The sequence below is a fragment of the Manacus candei genome, unplaced genomic scaffold, assembly GCF_025592945.1.
Source record: "Manacus candei isolate 608988 ecotype Guabito, Panama unplaced genomic scaffold, ASM2559294v1 h1tg000011l, whole genome shotgun sequence".
Lineage (NCBI taxonomy): Eukaryota > Metazoa > Chordata > Aves > Passeriformes > Pipridae > Manacus > Manacus candei.
The window spans coordinates 13,631,730-13,652,310 of record NW_026138059.1 but is presented as its reverse complement, the minus strand read 5'-3'; the positions used below and the strand labels follow the sequence as shown (position 1 = coordinate 13,652,310).

The 20,581-nt window shown below is 42.3% G+C and overlaps 1 protein-coding gene across 1 annotated transcript; it reads left to right on the top strand.

Annotated features, from left to right (window-relative positions):
• The first annotated feature begins 1,828 nt into the window (after positions 1-1,828).
• GCM1 (glial cells missing transcription factor 1) lies at positions 1,829-9,823 on the top strand. The gene is made up of 5 exons (XM_051778235.1): positions 1,829-1,930; positions 3,693-3,945; positions 4,896-5,008; positions 6,009-6,137; positions 9,218-9,823. The coding sequence occupies exons 1-5, from the start codon at positions 1,829-1,831 to the stop codon at positions 9,821-9,823; spliced, it is 1,203 nt and encodes a 400-aa protein (XP_051634195.1).
• The last annotated feature ends 10,758 nt before the right edge of the window (positions 9,824-20,581 follow it).

Genomic DNA, 20,581 nt, shown 5'->3' with positions numbered 1-20,581 from the left:
CTGTATGATTCTCTCTAACTTCATTTTTGTGTGTGTGCTATTACGCAATAATCTGTATCTTCCATTAATCTTTATAGTACTATTTAATTATTGTTTCATCTCTATCAATATTGTATAAAGAAGAAACACTCCATTTTCTCTAATGAAGAAAATTAAAATCAATTTCTAAGTTATCTCATTTTGAAAAGTATTGTTAAAAGCAATGAGACTATAATTTTGGATTGTGTATCAAATCATTTCATGTTTTAGAGCACAAGTAGTCAAGGGTCATTTGCTTAGCAAATTCAACTAGTTTACTAGTGCAGCTCATATTTTGTTTGTCCTGACTTTACTATCTCCATCTTCATTGTAGCACAATATGAAAATACATGAAGACATGATGTTTCTTAAAACTGTTAATATTTCTGAGTGGCTATGTTCCCTTCTCCTCTGGTGTAAAATCTCATTTGAACCTGTGAGCTGCCCTACAGAACCGACCTCAGTTCATATTCCTGAACACACTGGTGCTGACTACCAGGCACCCCTCTGTGGGGGTCTTTTTCCATGGAGGGTGTTTTACTTCTTTCTCCCCCACTGCCACAGTCTGGGCCACAACATGTGGCAGTGGGGCTCTGACTATGCTACCAGAGCACCATACAGCCAAATGTTTCAAGTGTTCTGCAAATATCCATGAACTCTTCCTTTAGAGGTGATAATATAACAGATCACAGGTAAGGACTAGCTAAATCACTTTCCAAGGACCAAGAAACAACAATAAAATAAATTATTCTTAATAAAGTCTATGAAATAGAATCACGTCAAGTAGATTTTACTTCTCTCACTACTCAGTAGTCCTTAATAAATCCTTAAGTGGCATAACTACAATAACCATCCTAAAAATATTGAAACTTTTCCAGTTTCCAGGAAAAGAAAATTGAGTTGCCTTTTCTCTCCTTAGCAAAAGGAACAAAATTTTTCATGCATGAGATCCCAAAAACATCACTATATTATCAGCCCCGTGTTCAGCACAGATCAAAAACACAGCCCCCATACTAGCCACTGTGAAGAAAATTAACTCTATCCAGACAAAACCAGCACAACAGGTTATTAAGCTTGGCTGATACTGAAACTCAGAATAGGGCAGCCACTTGCCTTATAAGACTTCAGGCAAAACCTGTTGGTTTTAACAAACATACCTTGGTGGGGTTTTTTTATTTCAATCTTCTATTGAGATAGGAAAATGCAGATAGCCCAACCTCCTTTTCTACACTTCTCTCATGAATTGGTAATCTCTCAGAGATGCTAACAATATGTGAAATGGTTGAGCACTTCTTCATCTGAAGTGATGAAGCAGACCCCTCTTGTTGCTTGCTTTTGTCACATGCAGTGCACAAAATATCTAATGGGTAAGCAGCGACTCAAAGACCCCTTAACAGCTGCTGAGCTGTTCAATCAGTTTGGTCCCAGAAATATTAAGCCAGAGTTGAATCAGATGTTCAAAGAGCCTGTGAGCAGAGTTACATAACTATAAACTTGGTATGACAGAAGATCGAGCAAAGCAAAACAGATGACACAGGCGCGATTTGCGTGCTGCAATTGATGTGTCTGTAACATCACAGGTTATCTCTAAGCTATATTTTCCACTGCCTTGTTGGCTTACAAAACTTTTAATGGAACAAGTTTTTCTGGCAGAAGAGCACTGATTTTTATCTTTAATGAGCAGCCTCTGTATCATTTAGCTTCAGGAAACAGCTTCCTGGTTGTAAACTGCTTGAGAGTGCTGACAGCCAGGCAACTTCAAAAGCAGCCAGGAGAGACTTTCACACTAACTTTGGGAAGGAATTCAAAAATGCTGAAAGGTGCAGATGAAGCTGCTGTGGAGCAGGAGAACTCTGCTTCCCAACATGGAGAAATGACAAGTTGGGATATCAATGACATCAAACTTCCCCAGGTATGTGTCTGTGATTAGAATTTTATTTTGTTCTGACCAGTCATCTCCACTACTGATCTTAAGTGCTTTCTCAGTCACCTATACCTCGTTGCCTTACTCTGTCACCTTGAGGTATGGGGCAGTGTTTTACTGAAAAGCTAGAAAATATTGACATATCTATGCATTTTTCCATAAAAGTATTATTGAAAGAGCTGTTGATGCATGAAAAATAGCAATGCTGAAGATACATTGCTTTTCTAGCCCACTGGTGGATGAGGTGCATAGAAAGCAGAGGGAAAAAAGTTAGCTTCTGCTGTGGGCATTCAATCAGAGATGTCCAGAACTTGTTTTGTGCCCTGGGTAGTACTTTATGAGAAGGGAACACAGCACCCACAACTGCCTTGGAACTGTGGGTGCTCAGTCTCACTTCAGATTGGGCTCCAGGCAGACAAGCTGTCTTCCCTCATGAGGGCAACAGTCTTTCATGAGTACCTAGGGAAACCTTGCTTAGTGTTTGCAGAGATCTGCTGAGAGGCAGAATAGTGATCTTCCCCTCCCTCTGTCCTTTTCTAGTTCTCTTATCTAAAAGTTTCAGCCATGATCTCCAGTGAAAGCCCACACACCCTGCGCACCAATATCACCTCCCTGTCCCTCACCTCAGCATGTTTCTGCCAAATTTCTCCTGCTGCTGTCCTTCAGCGTCCAGATCTGCCTTTCACCTCCCAAAGCTGTCTTCTTGCTGGATCCCAGCCTCTTCCATACTATACCAGTGCTTTCTGCTCAAAGCCTCCATGTTCCAGAATGTCTCCTTCCCTAACCTTCACCTCAAGGTCACCTTCACCTGCATTTCAATCTGGAGGCTTCCTTGACCCCCTTTTCTACACTATCCAGTGGCTACCAGGAGAACATGGGAGCTGATGAGAGTTGACCGATATTCTTTATGCTGTCATGGATCTCAGTGGCTGGGATTAGCAATTTAAAGGAAATTTCTACTAAGCTTTTCTACTCCTTACAAGACCTTTTCCCTCAAAACCATCAGCAGGTATGTTAGGTGCTTTATGGCTTACTGAGTTTTACTGCGTTGACTGTACCCACTGAGATGATGTGTGTTTGGTCCTTTGGGGGTTTTTTCCAGTTTTATTTTTATTATTCCTTATTGTGCTGTCCTTTGGTTTTTCAATCATTTTATCAGTGGAAATAAAACCTGACCAGGATGTCAGGTTTCTTTGTTTTGGACTTCAAAAAAATCCCTGTGCAAGTCTTTCATGGCAGTTAGACCAAAATGAACTGAAGACTTACAAATTTGGACATAGTCTCAGTGTGACTCAGTTTTTTCCCTTTTTCCAGCAAGTTGAGCCAAATCAAACCAAATGATTCAGCGTAGCACTGCTTTGAACTGACTGAAAGGCAGAGCAGGATCTCTGCCATGAAAGCTAACAGAAGTTAACCAGGCAGTGACAGCTGCCTACAAGGAAAGTGTCTGCTATTTTCCATCAAGCACCTCACCTTCCTCTCCAAAGGAGGTCCTGCACTAAGCTGGACCCATGGGTGAGTGAGAACAACATCCTGGCCAGGCCTTCCTGATGCTCTGGGGCTTGTGGGGAGCCACAGGGAACTGTGCTTTTTCTGTCTTCCCTCCTGACAACCAGCATCACCTGCTGGGGTGCTGGAGTTACCCCGGCTAGCGGACACCCAGCAGGGGACCAGCTCTGCTTGGATCTTGCACAAGCTCTTCTCTTCTCTTCCGCAGCCTAAAACATGGTTTGCTTTGGTTTTTCCACAGGATGTAAGACAGATAGACTGGTTTCAAGAATGGCCAGATTCCTATGTAAAACATATCTATAGCTCAGAGGATAAAAATGCTCAGAGGCACCACAGCAGCTGGGCGATGAGAAACACCAACAACCACAACTCTCGCATCTTAAAAAAGTCCTGCCTTGGGGTGGTGGTTTGTGGCAACGACTGCTCGACTTCGGATGGAAGGAAGATCTACCTAAGACCAGCCATATGTGATAAAGCCAGGCAAAAACAACAGCGTGAGTATCAACACGGCTGTTCATTATATGGGCAGTTCATAAGTGAATACAACATAAATCCAAGTATTGGATACTCTTTGGATTATCCAGCCTTCTTTCTGCCATTCCTTATATTCCAATGCAACTCTTGATTTGGAACAATGCATTTTACATTTCTTACTGTTGAGGAGTAGTTGTCGTTTGTTTATTTTATTTTTTTTTCCCCTAATACTTTTTTCATCTCTATTTCTATTAGTTAGGCATTCCTCTTAGGCCCATGAGAGAGGCTGCTGAGAAAGCTGTGCAGTGCAGGGAGCTTCCTGCTGTGCTGTTCTTGCCAACTTGAGTGCTGACTTCATTATTGCACTGGCCCAGGAGTAACTCAGGAGGCAAGTCTTGCAGGAAAGAAGTTGCTTATAAACCATGATGACTGGAAAACTGGCCTAACAGTCACAGCACTGGTGCAAGACAATGCAAATAGAGAACATGAGCCACACGCACTTTTTTTAATGAGACAGTTCCAAACAATTGTGATTGCTCAACAGAACTAGCACATACTGATTTCTGGATCTGATGTACATTTTGACCAAAGAAAGGTATTGCTCATGCACTCACTGAGGCCATAATGATGTCTTCTAGAAAAGTCAAAACAAGAACACATATGACATTCCAAACACGGACAAGAGAAAAACAACTAAAACTGACTGTGATAATAAATTATGAAATTGCAATAAATCTATAATAGAAACAATTGTTGACAGTTATATTTAATAATGGGCAGAATAAAGGCAATTATTAGTTTGTTTATATTGATTTTTGCTTATGTTTGAAAGTTTTTTGCGTAGTTTTTCTCAGTGTAGTTTCTGAGCCCCAAACCAAAGTGTCAGTCCACCACCAATGAACCATTGTGTCCCATGGGATTCGTCTGATCGCTGTTGTATAGAAAATGTTTCCCACTATCTTTGCTCCAGGGAAATGCTGTCCAAACTGCAATGGACCACTGAAACTCCTTTCCTGCCGAGGCCATGGTGGTTACCCAGTTACCAACTTCTGGAGGCATGAAGGCCAATTTATATTTTTTCAGGTTGGTATAAAATTACCTAACATTATGCAAGTTAATTTTAAAGACTGTTTTTGTAAGTTTTATTAAGGAATTTTTTTTGTTCCAGCAAATAAGGGTCATTGAATGTGACAAGGTCAAATGACTGTAAGGAGAAAGATTTTCACAAAGTCATAAGCAACCTGATCTAACTCTGAAGTTAGTCCTGCCTGAGCAGGAGGTTGAGCTAGACCTCCAGAGGTCCGTTTCCAGCCTAAATTAGCCTATACTGCTATGATTTTACAGCATAGTGTATTTTTTTATTTAGGCTCCTGGGAAAACCTGTTGATTTTGAAGCGTTTTGCCTCAGGTACATAGGAACCAACAAATCCTCAGAAAGCCAGAAATACCATGTTATCTCTTCCCTTCTATAAGGCACCATGCATAAGCATGAGGCTATCTTGGAGCACTAAATGGTTGTACCCAAGGGATTGTCTATGGAAAATGCCATCTGTGCTTTATATGTAACTTATATCTGGAAAAGACTGTATGCAAGTGTTTAAATAATGGGCACTATTTCTGGAGGTTTTAGTCCTAGTTTACTACCATAACCACTGAACTGTCTCCTGCTTTCCAGTCTTTCACCTGTGTGCAGGCTAAATAAAATTAATTCTCTATGAAAGCTAATGGAAATTAACATGCTGATAAACATGTCTAAAGTGTGAGAAGAATGGAAATAACCACAGGGACACTCTAGCCAAGCTGCACAAGACCTTGTGGCTTCAGCTGGGGCTCTAGTATGAGGAGTGTCTTCTACACATAAATGTGGTGCACTGGTCTTACGATTTCAGAGAATTTCTACCCCATCCCACTTTATCTGAGATGTTTGTTACCTAAGCTCACATTAAATAATTCATATCAAATATAAAGCATTAAATTAGGCCATAAGTGTGATTTTGGTCTGTGCTACAAATTTTGCTCTCTTAAGATTAATAACAGGTTAAGGTTGTTTCTAACTTTAACATATCATAATTACTTTCTGAAGTCCAAAGGAGCTCATGACCATCCACGTCCAGAAACAAAACTAGAAGCAGAAGCAAGAAGATCAATCCACAAAGCACAGACAGCTTTTTCTGCATCTTCTGTAAGATTAAAAAGAATACAGGAGCTTGAGGTAACTCTTGTTATTGATCAGTGAAATTTTGGGGTCAAAAATCTGTGGTTCAAGGCATGGTGGAGGCTACCTGGACTTTAGGTCTGTGTGGTAGTAGGCTTTACACCTCCACATTCTGCCTCCCCATGATCAGGTCAAGAAGGACGAGGGCTGTCCTGAGCACCATGACTTCCTCAGCACTGCTATCCACTGCTAGTGCCCCCTCTCTGGAGCCAATTTTGGCCTGATTGACAGCAGGAGATTACATCTATACTGGTAAACAAAGCAGGACTGGAGGGCAGGCTCAGTCATACCACTATTCATGTGGTCCCTGATGTGGATTTGGTCAGTGCTAACTCGTGCTCACAGACAAAATGCTCTAGCATAGGTCAGGAGGACAGTATGTGCCAGAGACCATTTCCTAGCAGAATTTTGGACAAGGTTGAATCAGGTTTTGGTCCCTTCACTGTACACAGCTGGCTTTGAACCTACTTGTGCCCCTATGTGCCATCATGCTACAAGACACGGACAATTAAGAACCTCAAGCTGATGCAGTGAAAAACAGTCCTTGGTGAACTGCAACACAGCCCTTGCATGTCCATTTCACTTCAGGTCCAGAAGTTGCCCAAGGCCAGGACGTAGTCTGGACACCGACAGGCCATGCTTTTTGGTCCTTGTTGCCAATGACAGTCCTCAGTTTCATTTCATTTAGCAGTTTGGGCATAGCTTTAGAGCATCAGCTCTTTCCTATTTTAAATGCAAGAGTTACTGTTAGAAAAATTTCCTACAAGTTCTTTGTTAGTACTCTCCATAAATAAAATTAATTGCAAAGAAATCTATGAATAAAGTAAGTAGATATTTAATCTAATCAGTATTGACACTGAAGGAAAACATTAGCAGGTTTTTATTGGATTTAACTTAGAGTATTGATTGCACCAACTTATGACAAAGTGGTAACAAATAAACACTTGAAAACTGGGAAATACTTTTGGCAACACCTGAACTCAGGAGGAAGATTTGTGTGTGCCTGTACACGTACACAGAGACACAAACTGTTTACTCTCTGAGTCCATTGAGGGCAACAAAGATGATTAGGGGAGTGGAACATCCCTCTTACAAGGACAGGCTGAGGGAGTTGGGCCTGTTCACCCTTGAGAAGAGATAAATGAGAGGGGACCTCATCAATGTCTACAAGTATTTGAAGAGGAGGTGTCAACAGGATGGAGCCAGGCTCCTCTCAGTGGTGTCAAACAATAGGACAAGAGGCAATGGGCAGAAACTGATGCATAGGACAGTGCACTGGAACATGAGGAAGAACTTCTTTACTGTGCAGTGACCATGCACTGGAACAGATTGCTCAGAGAGGTCATGGAGTCTCCCTCACTGAAGATATTCAAGAACTGTCTGGATGCAGTTCTGTGCAATGGGCTCTACAATGACCCAGCTCAAGCAGGGAGGTTGGGCCAGACAAACCGCTGTGGTCCTTTCCAACCTGACCCATTCTGTGTTTCTGTGAAAAGGGTTTTATTATAGAATACAATATATAGCATTACCTAAAGGATATGCCTTTTATATACTGTGTATGGTATCTTGACAAAAAACCCTTATCATTAACAAGGCAAAATCAGAAATCCTTACTTCTTCTTCCCCCAGTCCCCCAGCCGTTACTTAAGAAAACCCAGTTACTTCAGTAGCAAGCCTGGATCGCTTTATTCACAGACTTAATGTCCATCAGGGAGAGAAATGCTCTCCTGCAGGACAGCTGCCCCTGAGCAGGATTTGGCCACCTGCAGACCATCAAGGGCTGTGAGGACACCCTCAGATGCAGGAGGCACTGCCACATCCTTGGACAGACAAGAGGAAGTCAGGTTTTCTCCACACGTGTCTCTTGGGACATGTGTCCCAGGCTTCTCCACTGACATGGAGAAGGTGCTGTGGAAAAGTGAGCACACCCCTCCACCTCTTCTTGGGTTTTCCCAGGTTTGAAATGGTCAGGTTATATTATTTACTGTCAACTGGCTTTCCAGTTCATGGCTCTTCAGCAGGTTTTCCTTGGGAATAACTCATCATATCTGTGTTCTGCCACAACTGGCAGTGATACAACTAATTCAGGAATCTGATTTCACACAGAGAGCCTGTGTCGCTCAATCTGCAAAAATGTATTCTGAAGGGATTAAATTTTAATGTGCTCACAAGAGACCAGGAAGGAGAACTTTAGAAAAAGGTATGAGATGGTCCCCAAATAGAGCAAGTGATATATAGGATGTTCTCCCTGTGGCATCAATGGGTCTTTTGTTGAAGGTGGGCTGGGTCCTATACCAGATTGCTGGCATTTCTTCTCAGTGAGTGGAGAACAGCAGAAAGGTTTGCTACTTTGTGGTCAGAAAAATCACTATAATTAAATGCATGAAAAAGCAGAATTATAAAGAAGAAAGACTTGCAAGTACTCATCAGAAATGATAGCACAAATGAGTGTTCTGAAAGGAATTGAAGTTTGCACAATTATAAACCAATAATTAGGGCAATTAAAGAAGTTGTGAAATATCTAGAACAAAGGACCCAGAAGAATAATTCTTGTGTGCTGATCCATCGCTGAATGAAATTTCTGTTTGCAGGGTAAAAAAATGTAAAGATAGGAAAATTTATTAGTTAGAAATAGAGTCTTGAAAAGAGACACATAATATTATTGTAGTGAAAAGATCACTTCAAAACAAACAGTTTTTAAAAATCATATACCTAGCTTTTCCAAACTCCACAGAAAAAAAATAATTCTGTGGTGTCAAGTGTATTAGAATAATTGCATTTTTAGGTCCTTCCTCAGTATATGCTGGCAGTGGATCCCAAGGGCTGTGAATGCAAGGTCTAAACAATTCTTTCAGTGTGAAACAGGCTTTGGGCAAAACCTGAGGAAACAACCCCAAATCTGTGAACTGAGAGCCCTGTTTGGTTTGCCCCTAAAGCCCATGGTCACTCCCCTACAAGGAGGCTGCTACACTGTCTGCTTCGTTACCTGTATTAATCGAGTGCACTTGTGAAGGTCTTACAGAGGAGGGTTGATAGACTACACCTTGTTTTACTAACCTATGCCTTGCTTTCCCAAGTCTCTGACAGGTGCAATGCCGATGCCAGAAGCATTGCCTTTGCTTCTTTCCAAGCCGGATGCTTACGTGATACCTGCTAATTTCAGGGGACATTTAAGCAAAAGCTCCCAGGAGCCAACGCTGAGCAGCTGCTCTGGGCAGCTGCTGTACCCAAGGGCAGCTGGGGAGGATGAGGGCTCTGGAGAGGCATTGACCTGGAGCCGAGGCCCATCCCTTGGGAGGATCCCCAGTGCCGAGAGGCTGTGCAGTGGCCCTGCTGTCCCCTGCACAGCCCCTTCCCGCCAGCACTGCGCCCACTTCAGCACCCAGCATGTCCTGCCTGTGACAAAGGGTGGCCATGGCTCCTTCAGGCCTAACACTGGTCCTCTGGGAGATGGATCCTGTGGAGAGAAATCCCTGCTGACCTACAGCAGCAGCTGCCTCTCTCTGCCACCTTACCCTGCACCTCAGAGTGGCCCCTGCTCCAGGGTGAGTGGGGCACAGCCCCACCGCCAGCTCTCGGCACCTTTGAGGGGAAGTGAAGGAGACATGAGTGAGGGAGGGCCCCAGGTGGGTCTCAACTACTGCCACAATGACATGGTTTTTAACCTGTACCCATTACGGTGACCAGGTGTAAATGTCTCTGCTCAGCCCTCCTCTGGCAAAGGGCCCAATTCTCCATCCCTGTCACAACATGGATGTGAAAGTGCTACCACACCAGTTCCTGCTTTAGCTCCTCTTGCAGGCCCCAGGAGGGACTTTCATACCTGAAGGCTTGTCTTTGTTCCTTTTTTTTAAACTGTTATATTCTCCCCCACTATATCATTGATCTAATAAAAGGTGTCAGATCTTCTTATAAACTGCCTCGCTGCCATTCTGGTTTGGTAGCATTTCAGCCCTCCTCAATACATGGTTTGTTCAAGCTGTGGGACTGTGGAAGGTGCAGATGAATGACCTCAAGGACCACAGCTGTCATGTATAACCTTCTGCACTCTTTCAGCTTCTTCAGGAAGTGATCTAAGTCCCTCCACTGCACCAGCCTTGCACACATGTTGTATAGAATCATCACACAATGTTTTTGGCTTGGAAGGGACCTTCAGAAATCATCCAGAACAACCCCCCTTCCCATGGGCAGGGACATCCTTTACTAGACCAGGCTGTTCAAAGCCCCATCCAGCCTGGCCTTGAACATTTCCAGGGATGGGGCATCCACAACTGCTCTGGGCAACCTGTTCCAGTGCCTCACCATCCTCATAAAAATATTTCCCCCTCAAGCCCAATTTAAACCTACTCTCTTTCAGTTTAAAACAATTGTTGCTTGTCCTATCACTACAGGCCTTGGTAAAAACTCTTTCTCTGTCTTTCTCATAAACTCCCCTCATGTTGAAAGGCCACAGTGAGGTCTACTCCAAACTTGCTTTTCTCTGGATTGAACAACCCCAACTTTCTGAGCCTGTTTTCATGGGAGAAGTGCTCCAGCCCTGTCTTTGATCAACTTTATGGCCCTCCTCTGGGCCCTCTCTGGCAGGTCCACATCTTTCCTGTGCTGGGGACCCCAGAGTTGGATGCAGAACTTCACATGGAATCTCATGAGAGCAGTGTAGATGTGAGAATCCCCTCCCTTGACCTGCTGGTCACACTTCTTTTGATACAGTCCAGGATACAGTTGGCTTTCTGGGCTGCATGTGCACACTGACAGATCATGTGCAATACACCATTATCCCTAAGTCCCCCTCTGCAGGGTTAGACCCAGTTTCATATATGTATATTTTCAATATATATCGCCTTGTTGCTTTTTCCAGCCACTTTTTGTTTCTTTTATTGCAGACTGTAACAAATCCTCCAGCATCCCTTCCATACGTCACTCCCTTTTCTGACCACTACCATAAGCTGTATTTTAGCAGGACCTATCAGTTCCCTACATTTCTTAAAAAAAGTAGGGTGCCAAATATGAATTTTCTTGCCTGAACTTAGTGGCCAGCTCAGAGATCTTTGGCAAAGATTCCTTCACCTTTTCCCATAATTGACATCTGCATGACTTTCCTGCATGACTGGCCTCTGCTGCTCTCTGGACTGGGTTTTAGGGGCCACCTACCCCCCCGCAGGAGGAGGCACTTACACACAACCCCGCTGCTGCCTCTGCAAGGAAGAGCTGAGGGATGTCATGTATGGCATTTCATGGCTGGTTCCTTTAACCACTGAAGGTAGAGAGCCTCATCTCTAGGGTCTGCCCAGCTGCCAGTCGTAACCATGCCCTGCCCTGCCTGTGGAGCAAGTCAAGCACCAGAAATCTGAGGCAAAATAAACCTTTCATTGGGATGAATCTGGGCAGACAGTATTACAAAACAAGTGGCAATAAAAACTTCACATTACCTCAGATTGTGGTGTATCTTGTGTTCAGTCTTTTTTTTTTCTCTCATTTTAATTTTTTTAGATTCTTTTTTTTTTTTAAGACTTTGAAATATATTAGTTACTAGGGAAACCACTCTCCTGGTGAAGGGTGTAGTTCAAAGACACTTAAAAGACAAGAACAAATTGTATTCATAGAGTGTTTCAAAAATGTTTATTGCAATTTGTGAAACAGAGGATGCATAGTGATTTGTTTGATGTGGAAAAAAATCTAAATGTAGATCACAAAGTAACAGTGTGCTATTGTATGTAAAGGTCAATTCACTAAACTTTTTTTTAGTCAGTGAGTTACTCTCACACTGACTCCAAACTTTGTGTGTTTTATAATGATTCTTCAGATCAGTAACTAGGAGAAGGAAACTTTGATCAAGGTTTCTAACAACCTCCACCTCTAAGACAGAAAAAGTAAAATCAAGAGGAGCCATAAGCACTTGTGCTTTGGGAGGTAAACTGCAGGATTAGGGACAGACAGGGCCCCTCGGGCTTCCGTCTCCCATAGCTGAGATTCCTCTGGAACTGCCAAACCAGTCACACCAGTGAGGGACCACACAGGGCATGCTGCCTGCTGCCATCAGCTCTGTCTCATCTTGCCTCTCCTCTGAATTCCTTGCTTCTCTGCTGCAATACTGCCAGCACCACCTCTCTCTCAGCAATAGTACCATACAGATGTGTGGCTAGAAGTCTCCTTGGACAGTGCTCCCACACCAAAGTATATCAGTTCCCTTTACACCCACCAATCCCTTCCTCTGTTTTTAAAAACTTCCAGCAAAAGGGATTTGATAACCAATCCCATAACCTGTTCCGTGGCTTCACTGTCCCAGTCCCAGCTGTTAGCATTTTTTCCTCATGTCTGATTTTCTTTCCTGCAGATCAACCATTTCTTCAAGTTTTTGAAGATGGGTAGCGTCCAGTTACTAAGTTTCGCAGGCTTCTTAAAGGACTATTACTACAAAACCTCCCTAAAAGAAAGTTACTACCAACCTTTCTTCCTGACTGAGAAGGAAGAAGCTTTTTGTTGGTTTGCCTTGAAGTCTGAATCAAAAGGTTTCCAAAATGAAAGCTATTCCTGCAGTCACAGCTCCACTCAGTAGCTACCTGCCACAGAAGGGCCGTGCCTTCTTGCAGTTTCCATGCTTGTAACTCTGTGCCACCAGGACAGTCCCACAATGTGAAGAGACACTGAGTCCCTGTTCATGCAGCATTCATCACACCAACTATGTTTCTAAAAGAAACACATTTCAGGCTCAAGAAGGACAGGTTATTAATTTTTAAAAAGGAGGAAACTAAGATTTTGTGATTTTTCTATGGTTAAACACAGAAAGGCTTTCCAGATTTATAAGCTGGGTCATTTTGACCTTTCCACATTTTTGCAGTGACTTCTATGCTGGCAGCAACTCCCTCTACTTTAGGTACATTCAGCACAGTGGGTCAATATAACACCAAATTTATATCTGTTTAGCTCAAAATACAAAGATACCAATCCCATCTCTGACCTTCACAACAATAAATTTTTGCAATGTGTTTGAGATACGTGAAAAGAAACATATGTGTCATTGCTTTAAACCTCTTTTAACCAGCTGTAAGGTGCTGTGCACAACTGGGCTGATAATAATCATAGAATGGTTTGGGTTGGAAGGGACCTGGAAGATCATCTGGCTCCAACCCCCTGCCGTGGGCAGGGACATCTCCCGCTAGACCAGGTTACTCAGAGCCCTATCCAGGCTGGTCTTGAACACCTCCAGGGATGAGAGTTGTTCAACCTCTCCAGGCAACCTGTTCCAGTGCCTCACCAACCTTATAGTAAAGAATTTCTTCCTAATATCTAATCTAAACCTACCCTCCTTAAGCTTAAGACCATTCCCCCTTGTCCTATCACTCACTACATGTCCTTGTGAAAAGTCCTCCTCCAACCTTCTTGTAGGCCCCTTTTAGGAACTGGAAGGTGCTCTAAGGTCATCCCAGAGCCTCCTCTTCTCCAGGCTGAACATCCCCAACTCTCTCAGCCTGTCTTCATAGGAGAGGTGTTCCAGGTCTGTGATCAGTGTAGTGGCTTCCTCTGGACTTGTTCCAACAGATCCATGTCTTCCTTGTGTTGGGGGGCCCAGACCTGGACACAGCACTCTGAGTGGAGTGTCATGAGAGCAGAGGAGAATGGGAGAATCAGAGGTGAAAGAGCACTGGATGCATTATCCTCTATTTTAGAAAATATACTGAACAGTGTGTTTATTCAGGGTAGTTTCATGAAGAAACTCCAATTGATCTGTGAGGATCCACCCATAGACAACCCTGTAACCTTATTCTCTGCTGCAGAAATGTCTGCTGTGCAAGGCACAGCTGCATCAGAGCTTTAGGCAGGCAGCAGATATGCAAGGAGGTCAGGGTGTGGATGATTACACATGTACATGTGTCACTTACAGACATGGTTTAGGGGTGGACTTGGTAGTGCTGGGTTAATGCTTGGACTCCACCTTCTTCAAGGGCTTTTCCAATCTAAATAATCCTATAAAAATCAACCTGTAGCTGTAATAGGGCTTGGAATCCCAACACAGGCAGGCTTTGATGCTGGTTCACTGCAGGGTGAGGCAGCACATTTGCTCCTGCAGGCAGTTGCTGTTATCCAGGTAAACTACAAAATGTGGCATTTTTTCATCAAAATACTGTATTTGTCTCCATGATTACTATAACTTTACCAGCTGTTGTCCCAGCCTACCATCCTAGTCCTGTTGACCAATGCAGATTTATAGCAGGGGAGTAAGAGTCCTGTTTTTTGGGGATTTTTTTAACTCTTGCCTGTTCCAAGGCATCAAGCCTGCTCCCAGGCCTGAGCTTCAAAATGAGAGAAAACTTAAGCTCACACACACTTCTGTGCATGCCAACCTCACTTCTATGTGAAACGCGTGTGGTTTGGGCACAGCTACAGTTAGGATTGCCTGGCCAGGTTCTCCATCATTAACCTCATGATGAAGACGTAGGGCCAGTGCCAAGGAGATGGGTCAGCCAGTATCCTCCCAAACACAGCCCAAATTCTTGCATGAGAGTGAGCCCCACTATCTGTGCTGTCCCCACAACTGTGTGGCTGCTCCAACCGCAGGGCAGGTAACACAGAAAGCTATAGTTTGCATCACTGTGCTTCAGTCCACCCTGCATTTAGCCATTTCAACACTGCCCAAACCAGTAAGCATCCTCTGCACATAAGGGCTCCTGGAAAACTTGCAGATTCCTACTTTTGTCCACATTTTCAAACTTTCATCACTCTAATGCCTCTGTATTTTGGTAGTCCTAAGGTACTACAGCAGGGCAAAGAGCACTGAATTGAAGGAGAGCACAGCAGTTTGTTCCCTGAGGTCTCTTGGAAAACCTTAACTCAGGTTTGACAGTAAACCTGGAATAGCAGCAATCTTTTCTCTGTTTAGATGCTGTAAGTTTAAATTTGTGTTAGGCTACAATCGTTCTATATCAAACCATCTTCAAGGCCTGATGAGAAGCTGAATTGCAATTTTAGGATAAAATTATCAGGAATGCTGCTGCGCTGAAGCTCAGTGATCACCAGATGATCAACACTGCACTCCATTCTTATTTTTTTTAATTCCTGTGAATGGTAATGAGATGCTGACAATACACTGTATGATTTTGGTCTCATAAAAGACTCTGAGTCCTTGAAGAAGAAAGAAGAAAAACTTGATTCACTGCGTTGCACATACCCAGACAAATATTCATCTTGTCATCAGATTACTTTTTGTGGTAGTTTTTCAGGTTCTACAGACTTTGGTGGCTTTTTATGTGAAATGTTTAAAAAGGCACACTTTCTTAAAGAGGGAGCAGTTTCCAAACAAAATTGCTGGCAACTGTGGTGTCAGCTTCTATGAAAGTTAGCCCCCCACAATCTTCCCACTTTATTACCACTGGGAAATGCAGCTGACTTTAATATCTGTAGGTTTATTGTTCTCAGACTTTACTTTCCAGATCACCATCTGACTAGACACTGTCAATTACTAATATGCGTACTCAAGGCGAGTTTAAGGGTACTCAGTGTTTTCTTCTCCATGTGATTAAATTTCCAGGCAGAACTGAACCAACCCACTATATTCCCATTTGTCATTTAAGGTAGGTGTCAAATTATACAAAACAAAGTAAAGACCTTTTCATTGATTCAAAGTACAGAAGTTGTGGTAAGTACCCTGAATTTCAAAGGTCTTCTTGAAGGCTGAATAACAGGAACAATCTTTTCCTTAGGTATCCCCCCACACCCCAAAAAAATCAGTGAGGTGCAGGAAGGCCACAGCCATTGGGAACTGCAGCTAGGAAAAAAAACTTAAAGTCCCTGATACATATACAGTTAATGAAAACTGATTGTAACTGATTATTACTTACATACATATTTATCAAATTTCCTTTAAGAGATTTGTCTTTTCCTCTACACTAAGCCCCTGAGTCCCATTCCCCACCAGCCCTGAGGTGTCTGCTTCCCCAATTGACTTAAAAGTAAAAATCACCTGGTTTTGTGAACACAGTTCAAGTCAGACAGCAAGGAAACTGGGCTCTAGGGAAAAGAGGAGAAAAGGGACAAATATTTTGTACTTTTTTTCTTCAAGTATACAACTGAGAGCTGTAGCAATCTGAAAACTCGGGTATCAGCAGAAAAGGAACTGCTAGGATTATGTAGCAGGCTGCGGACAGCAGGAGTTGGGAGAAACTCCTTAATCTGAGGACCGAAGGAGACCTATTGATATTCAACCATGTTGATTGGCCTGTCTCCTGCAGCAGGATATGGCAACACTTTGTGATGATGTTATCAGACCAAGTTGAAACCCCTTTGTTTCTCCCCCCCCATGTAATCCTAGATAGGGAAATGTTAACCATCTTCCCCTCACATGTAATCCTTGCTATGGGAAACGTTAATCAATTGTGTAATCCCCTAATTAACATAATCCCTCCCCTGGTTAACATAACTCGTCCTCCTTATTAACATGCCCTACCCTCGAGACCCTTAAATTGCGTTTCCCGTGTTCAATAGATTCCAGTTTCTACCCCCGAATTGGGATCAAATAGTTTTGGACCTTTACAGAGAGCTAATAAAACTTAATGCCCCTATAAATGTATCTTACCTGGCCAAACCAGGTTAATAGACACTGAAGTGTGAAGTACCAGACATAAAACCAATTTCTTATCAGCATAGATAGAAAGGAGTTGCCTGAATGCCCCTTCCAGTGAGAAACCCCTACAGCACCTTCTTAAAAATATAAGAAAGGATTACTTCTTTTTGCTCCCCAAAGACAGCAGGTGATGCAACATCAAACTTCGGGGAAGATCTGCACAGAAGGTAAACGCACCTTCGGCTCACGGGCTCCCCTCTGCTCTAGCTGAGGTACCCCATTCGCATCCATGTTTGCCAGTTTTACAGGGTTTCTGGGGAAGATATTAAAGCTGTTCTACAACAAAGAAATTATTTGCACATACTGCAGGACAGGATGTCCAAACACCCCCAAAAGCATAACTCTTGGTCCTGGCTAGGGCCACCAGCCTTTCCCCAATAAACTTGCACTCTGAACAGAAACCTTCAGAGCAGAGCAGGAACTGAAATGACAACCCTTGCTTTGGGGAACATACAATCTCCAAGTGGCGGTGGTTAAACACACTTCTTTTCAGTGCATCATCCTTCATAAGGATGTTCCCACTTCACATATTGGCTGCCTCAGATCCCATTTGGAGGCCATGATTCTGTCATTCAGATACTTAAAATCCCTTTGAAGAACTGGCCTTTCTGTTTAGTCCTGTTCAGTTGTGTTATTGTGGCACAGAAACCAAAGGAGATGAATGCCTGGCAGGCTAAATGTAATGTGTAAAAATTGCTTGGTCCATTTCCTCTATTTTTCCTGATAGGTTCACAAATATTAAATAAGTTGTAGGGAAAAATACATATACTTTGTTTATGAAGTACAAAGGAATACTTCAAACCGTGGCATGCCACCTCATGGTCGAACAGCGACAGTGCACACAGGCACCAGTAGACGCATCAGGAAGCTGCATCCCAAAGCTCTTGATCAGTACTAAGGTGCAACGACCTGCAGGGTTAGCACTATCTCCGGAAAAAACTAAAACAAAATGGAAAAAAAAATCAAATCCTTTGCAAAAAAAAAAAAAAAAAAAAAGTTTGCGCAGAACTTCTGTTTTAGCAACTTTAGCAATCTCTTACCCTTATAGAAGTAGAATTAATTTGTACATTGAATATGGAAACATGCCGAGATCACAGCGCTTGCAAGTATCTTCTCAAGGGAAAATTCATTCCTTCAGAAATAAAATGTGTGGAAAAAATATCTACTCATCTTGGACTTCCACATTAAAGAATAATTTCATTTGGCAGGATTTATTAGTCTTACTTTTCTTAGCTCTGGACCATATCCAGCTATTTCTCATACAGCATTCCAAGGCTAAATTAATGAATGTGCAACAGGTATCTTCAAAATATGTCAAAAAACTTTCAATTGCCAAGGAAAGCTGTCAATCCCAAAAGATGCAGGACTGTTTCATGTCTTCAGAAGCAGTCATGTTTCATGGGGGTTTTTTTCTATTCATATGCTGAACATGTGTTCCATAAAATCACACTATACTTAACCCAGAGGGTGGCTGGGTGCTGGAACAGGCTCCCAAGGGAAGTGGTTACAGCACCAAGCCTGACAGAGTTCAAGAGGCATTTGGACGATACTCTCAGGTTCATGATGTGACTCTTTTGGGGATGGTCCTATGCGGGGCCAGGAGCTGGATATCAGTGATCCTTGTGGGTCCCTTCCAACTTGGGATATTCTACAGTTCTATGTAATTTTAACACCTCTTACTGTCTTGAATGATAGGTACACATTGCCATGGTGCACATGGACCCTTTCAAGTGGCCTACACTGAAAGCAGTTTTAGCTGGGAGAGAATACCACTTTTATACATCCCCAGAAGTTCCATTCAATTGCAGACTGGTTCCTCTTCCAAATCCTTTGCTTCAGTCAACATTATATAGGACTTCTGGTTCTAGTAATTATTTTAAGGACTCAGGAACTAGACTCTGGACAGGACAGAGGCAAGGCAAAGCCCTACTTGTTCCTTTTAAGCAAACAATTATGCAAGCCATTTTAATAAGCAAGCTGCTAGTCTTAGCGTAACGGACAAAGTTTGAATCCAGACTGACTATCAAAGGGAAGTCTTTGATTTCTTTACAGCTGCTATTAATACTAAGTAACGTGTAACATTCATTCTGAAATCCAAACTGTTTTGCAAATGTATGTAAGCTTTTATGTTTTTCTCATCTTGGATAGTAAAAAAATGGCAATGCACCTCAATAGTTCATCCATTTTAATGTCAACAAAAGTTTCCAAATACACTGGCACACATTCCAAAGGAATTCTTTTCAATTAAAAAAAACTAAACCCGACTCTATTGTTCTCTTCCTTTAAACAAAAAACCTTGTGCAAACACCACATGTTTTTGAAATTCTGACCAGCTCGGCTCAGGGTTATCGAGTGAATCAGGAGCTGAACTAGCAGCTGGAAAATGTCTGCCTGCTGGTCCTTTGCTCAGGGCTCTGCAGTTAGTCATCTACAGCCCACATTACACACAAAGGTTTAACTGGTGCTAATCTCCAATTAGACTGAGACAAATCACCATAACATCTGATCACCTGAGCATCTTCTGTCCACAAACCTGTGCACTCTGTTGTCTTTAATCCAATACATAGAAGATATCTACAGCTCTGAGAACCATGTTTCTGTTACCTCTTGTAGCTCTCCTTGCATTTTTAGAAAGGAACTTGTCGCAGCTCCCTTCAATAAAGCCTGGGGAAAAAGGACTCCATAGGTGTACACTTCATTGCTTTATTCAAATTACTAATAATTAGTAAAGGACGATTTCTCAGCAGTAAACTAGTTATACCAACTTAAGTCATTATATGAGAATAAATAGGACAATAAAAATAAATTATAAGAACGTAGAGCCTCTAGTTATTATAGCCTTAGACTACTGAAAAACACTAGACAGAATGAAGGAAAAGCAACTGGTCACCAATTCTTTGCTGAAACGAGTAGTATGTTAATAGTTGGACACGAACAAACAGTAGTAGTATCTGCTGATAAACTATTTTAAAAGGTAAAAAGCCTGACTTTCTAAATGGAGAGGAACAAGCATATTCATCATAGCTCAGTCTCACAGATAGAAGGCTCACATAATTTTCTTGGTGAAGCGGTATTTCATATAATCTCAAAATAATCATTGCTTGAGACTTCTGTTGAAGCAACATCTCAATTTGTAACTAGCTAGCTTTTCCTTTACGCCCACACTATTTCAAACACATGCCCAAGGCAAGAAAAAACAAAAGGTCAGAAGAAGCAACTAAGTTGTGGTATGAAAAGAGCTCTGAATTCAAAGGCTCCTGTATGACATCCAACTTGGTTACTGGAAAAAACTGTGCCTCAACTAATAATCAGTACCACCTTCTGACTCTCATGGCAAAACTGTTGGCATTTCTCAGCAGGCAGAATCCAATCTGTATCTTTCACCCTCAACAAAAGTGTAGGTAATTAACATCTTTCCCTGTTTACAAACTTGGCAATATTTCAAAACATGAAGCTGATACTCTAAGCAGCTGTTTTTCCTTTCAGCAATGAGAACACAATACACTTCTTATTAAATATTGTGTATGAAGTAATAGTGCAACTGCGGTCAAAGGACATAGGGTTGTAGGCAGAGCCTTGTAACACTAGGGAGAAAACTCATGAAGTTTCAGATATACACATCCTCATTCAGAACTCACGTACCTGCAAACTACTCTACTTTCCTCAGATAACCTGTAAGTAGTGTAATAAAAAGTCATTAAGAAGTTAATTCTACCCATCAGTCTTGCCTAGCATGTAATTTATGCATGGTAGCTCCTAACTAATCACCATTAACCATACAAAAATAATGATTTCTTGGGAAAATAAGAAATTGCCAGTAGGA

Excerpts from the sequence above, each read along its gene's own strand:
- GCM1 (XM_051778235.1), top strand. The coding sequence starts at position 1,829 with ATGCTGAAAGGTGCAGATGAAGCTGCTGTGGAGCAGGAGAACTCTGCT. Across the intron at positions 1,931-3,692 it reads ATGACATCAAACTTCCCCAG|GATGTAAGACAGATAGACTG; the intron begins GTATGTGTCTGT and ends GTTTTTCCACAG. Across the intron at positions 6,138-9,217 it reads AAAGAATACAGGAGCTTGAG|TCTCTGACAGGTGCAATGCC; the intron begins GTAACTCTTGTT and ends TGCTTTCCCAAG.